The sequence below is a fragment of the Triticum aestivum genome, chromosome 2B (assembly GCF_018294505.1).
Source record: "Triticum aestivum cultivar Chinese Spring chromosome 2B, IWGSC CS RefSeq v2.1, whole genome shotgun sequence".
In the NCBI taxonomy this organism is placed as follows: Eukaryota; Viridiplantae; Streptophyta; class Magnoliopsida; order Poales; family Poaceae; genus Triticum; species Triticum aestivum.
In genome coordinates, this window is record NC_057798.1 from 390149683 (window position 1) to 390154384 (window position 4702).

At 49.3% G+C, this 4702-nt stretch overlaps 1 protein-coding gene across 1 annotated transcript; it reads right to left on the reverse strand.

Annotated features, from left to right (window-relative positions):
- Window positions 1–302: 302 nt before the first annotated feature.
- On the reverse strand, window positions 303–1436 carry LOC123041273 (uncharacterized). Its single transcript, XM_044463917.1, has one exon. It carries the CDS (start codon window positions 1294–1296, stop codon window positions 730–732), a length of 567 nt encoding a protein of 188 aa, XP_044319852.1. The 5' UTR covers window positions 1297–1436; the 3' UTR covers window positions 303–729.
- Between the last annotated feature and the right edge of the window lie 3266 nt (window positions 1437–4702).

The window sequence follows — 4702 nt, forward strand, 5'->3', positions numbered from 1 at the left end:
ACGACTGGCCGGCAGAGGATGCGGCAGTCTGCGCAGCAACGTGGAATAGTTCTGATCGAACACAGAAACACCGTCGGCGCGGAATAGTCCCAGTTGTCTTTTTCGAGCCTCATTTTAACTACTGCTTTAAAAATGTTTAACCCGCGGCGAGTGCGGCCACGTCCCAGTTGTCTTTACACCGTCGGCGCGGAATAAAAGAGAATGTATCTAGACATATTTTCGGATGGAGGGAGTACAGCAAGTTTCGAACGTCCCAGAGCAACAAACGGATCAAAACAGAGCAACACACAAGCAAGCGCATGTTTAGGCAAAAATTCAGTACTCTAGCTTATGTTCACTGTTTATATTTGCCTCCATACTTAAGTTCTCAGAGCGCCTGCTCAACTAATGCGATCAAAATTTTGTTGCTACGGAATATACACATGCTAAATCTCTGAACCGATTCCCGCAAAAGAAAAGAAAAAACTCTGCACCGACGTTATGCCATTTCATCTTCCGCGCCAAGCCACTGAAGCCAGCAGCCTCCGTCCGATATGGATCTGATGGCCTTCCGCTCTGTCGTCCGCTGATGCCGTCCCGCCAGGCTGGCGACATCAATTCCCACCTTCCTTGCTCTGTTCCCGCTGATTCCAGAATTGCCGGAGCTTCTCCAGAATCGAGTTCGCCAACGGATTTTTGTTGTAGCCACGACCGATGGGTCGATCCATCCGCGAAGGCCATTCTGTTCGTTTACTCGCATTCAGGAATGGCGGTCAGATCCGGGGCGAACCTCAGCTGCATCCTCCCGGCACTCTTTACGCGCGCCACCGGCCGCCTCTTCACTACCAGCGCCGGCACGGTCTTGTAGGCAAGAGTCTCGTCCACCTCAGGCGGAGGGGCGAACACGAACGGCGAAACAGAGCCGGCGCGTCTCCTCCGTCCGCCACTGCCGGACGCGTTGGTGTTGGCCTTGGTGACGAGCGCCGCGGACGCCCTGACGGCGAGTGCGGCCACGTCCTCGCGGCGGAGCCCGTTCCTCCTAACCTCGGTGGGGAGCACGAAGTAGATCTGGCCCGGGCGCAGTTCCTCGCCCCCGCCTACGGCCGCCACGGGACCCTCGAACCCCATCGCGTCGGCGTCGCACAGGAACCACCCGGCGGAGCCGTCTCCTGCCTCCACGGAGTCCTGGAGGGCTTGCGCCGCCGTCGCCGGGGGCGGGTACTCGCGCAGCTCCCCCGTTGGCAGCAGCACCATCGCAGTCGACGCGGCCAGCCCCTCGGAGCGCACCGCCCCGCCGCTAGACATGCAGAGCCCCATTGCCGCGACGTGTTAGTGTATATTTGAGGGTCGAGCTGGTGCCGTTGTGAACTGTATGTATGATATGAATTACGAAATTGTTGTCGTTGCTGCTGGAGTATATAACTATATATGGGTGAGGGGAGGAATGCTGAGACCGAGATGGCGATTGAGTTGGGGGAGTGGGAGCGCTGGTTATATAGGAGGAGGCGAGGAGGGAGAAGGGGTGGGTTTGTCGCGCAGCTTGGGGAAGGAGGAGCACGACAGGCTGGCGTTTGGCTGGGGCCAGCGTGCGTGCTTGGGCTCGGGATATTTTGTTTTTTCTCGATTGTTATTTTAAAATTTTATTTTTTACTGCGGCTATCTGGTGTGGTGTGGGAGGAGTAGCGTGTACGTACGTGGTGAATATACTCCTACCTACGTACTGACCCGGCAGACGGCGGCAAGAAAACGGGAGTACTACTCCTGCATATGCCGTGAAACCGCGGTAGTTACTGTCTACTGATAGCTCAATGCACAGCTCTTGCTCAAAGACTCACGCGCTTCATGTGCCGATATGACTGTAAATTATTGGTAACCTGAGCACGCACTGCAACACAAAGACGAAATCACAGTCCGGTTGGAGCAGCACTGAAATCAGATCGACCAAATCACACCAGCAAATATTTATATTATTTTGCGGGTGACAATTATTTATAGTTGTATATATAGGGTTTTATAAAACCACGTGTTATAGCAATTCGTCGTATGCGGCTACAATCAAAATACTACAAACATCTTACTCATGTACTAGTAACTCAGACATCTTAATCGGCAAATAAGCTGCACAACCAGACAAACTTGCTACTTAAAGTTTCCTTCTCAGCTAGGCAAACTTACCATGCAAGTTTCCTTCCTCACCAAGAAATCTTGCACACCAAGTTCAATAAGCAAAGTAAACTTACTTGTTTTTGCCCTGGTCCTTGGTAAGAGTTTTAGTGAGACATGGCCTTTAATTGTTGAGGTTCTTATTTTGCCATAAAGACTACATGATTAGATTCCTTCGAGTTTTCCTTCGGACCGAACGCACCCTAATTAAGGATGCTAATACCCAGGCCCCGGTGAACGTTCGCTGGCACGCATGACCTCTGCGAACCTACAGGATGACATTTTTAGTATTATTAGGGATGGTGGCGGTTTTCAGAAGAAAAAAACATGGAAGTTGTTTTATTTTTAGTGCAATTTTCCTCAATAACTGTCAATCTTTGACCATCTGGATCGTCAGTCTCTCTGGGTGTTTGCTACAAGTGAGGCTGGGGGGTTGTTGGGATCTCACTCCCGGCGGACGTTCGCCAGATATCATTGCCACTAGTTAATTCATCATGGCATAAAAAGGTAAATAGTAATGCACATTATTGTCTCTTTCCTAAATAGATCATAGAACATTTTAGTCACGAAATCAAGGGGATCGCATCGATTAAATCAACATATTTGGAGATGAAACTACGAATATATAAGGAGCTTTGACTTCCCATATTATTTCACCAGAGAAATGCAAGGATCTGACATATTTAAAAAGGCAATGACATCAACAAATCAAATCAAATATGTTTGGATCGATGGATCAAACAAACTATTTGTGTCTTCAAAGATATTTTTTAGGTGGAACAAACTCTTGTAACGGGATTCTGGAGCTTTGTTTTTACAACAGCTCAATCTGATTGGAAACCAAATGCAATAATTCAAAATTGTATGTGACATTCCATTTTTTGAATTTTTTATCGGCCTTGCATACACCATGGTGCGTATATACAAGTTTAAGTACATACTTTTTTCATTTAACGCTTGATATGGTAACAGTATATGAAAAAAGAACATTTTGTTAGTGGGAGTCGTTCAAAAAACAAAACTATTATTGTCCATTTAGTACTTTTATACCTCTCAAAAGGTAAGAGATCACTATGGCCCTTGGATGAAACAATTTTTTTTTTGAGAGTACGCAAATCGTGTACCTTAGCTTTATAGAAGAGAGAAAACAATGTACAAGAGTTTAAGATGCATAGCGCATGGCCACAAGCCGACCAAGGCCACATTAGAACTCCAACTCCACACACTACGTTAACTCCTCCCAAGATGGTGTCAACTCCACGTCCTCCCGCCCTCGCCCAAGTGCGAAGTTCATCAAGAATCCTGTTTGCAAGATCAGCCACCAAGACGGGCGTGTCCACCGAGCAGAAAACCCGTTCATTCCTTTGCTTCCAAAGATGCCAACACACTAGCATCACCAAGCTATCAAAAGCTTTGCGTGTCTCCTTGTCGATCCATTTTCGGGTACCGCCCCACCATGTCTCCAAAGTATCGCTCACCACCGGTGCTAGGGCCGGGGCAACCCTCGTGCTGGAAAGAATGTTGTGCCATACTTGGCACGAGTAGACGCACTGGATCAACAGATGATCAACGTTATCCTCCTCCTGACCACAAAGATAGCACGGTGAGGGACTATCCCGTAGCCCATGCCGCAGCCTCCTATCGGATGTCCATATTCTATGTTGCATGGCGAGCCACATGAAGATCTTGCAGGTGAGAGGTGCCCAACACTTCCAAATCCAATGCGCATAGGTCACACTGATCGCACCCTTGAAGAGCATTTGGTACGCAGAGGCCGAGTATACACCTGCTTGGAGCTCCAGGGCCAAACAGCCTCATCCCTCGCGGTGGGAGTAAGCTGCGTCGTGATGGCAATCTCCCAAAGGTTGATCAACTGAGCGAGATCATCCGTGGAGAGCTCACCGGAGATGTCTGAGGCCCAACGATGGTTGAGCAATCCATCATGCGTTGTCCGCTTGTTTACCGTTTGCATACGAACCTTGCCCCAGATGCTCGGAGCAATCTCCCTGGTTGTGGCACCTCTCATCCATTTGTCTTTCCAAAACAACACCTTGTGGCCATCCCCAAGTTTCCAATGGACCAGGCTGTCAAAAGCCAACTGCACTTGCGGATCCGTGTTCATTGAGAGCCCATACCACGGTCTGCCTGGGTCCGTACGTCTAAGCCATTTCCAACGCAATCTTAAAGCCAGGCCTTGGCGGTTTAAGTCGAGAAGACCAAGGCCACCTAGCTCCTTTGTCCTGCACACTCTTTGCCAGGCAACAAGACACTTCCCTCCGTGGATTTCCTCCGATCCGTCCCAAAAGAACGCTCTGCAACGCTTGTTTACTTGCTCGATAGCCCACTTGGGTGCGTCCGAAACGCTAAGATGGTGAGTGGGGCATGCCATCACCACATCATGAACAAGCACCAATCTTCCAGCTCTAGTGATTAAACCTTTCTGCCATCCAGGCATGAACTTGAGCACGTTGTCCACTATCAGCTGCCATTCAGAGCGCGTCAGCTGCCAAATGGAGAGCTGCAGCCCCAAGTACTTGCAGGAAAAAGATTCCAAGCTCCA

Coding starts and splice junctions, on each gene's coding strand:
- LOC123041273 (XM_044463917.1), bottom strand. CDS start 1,296: ATGGGGCTCTGCATGTCTAGCGGCGGGGCGGTGCGCTCCGAGGGGCTG.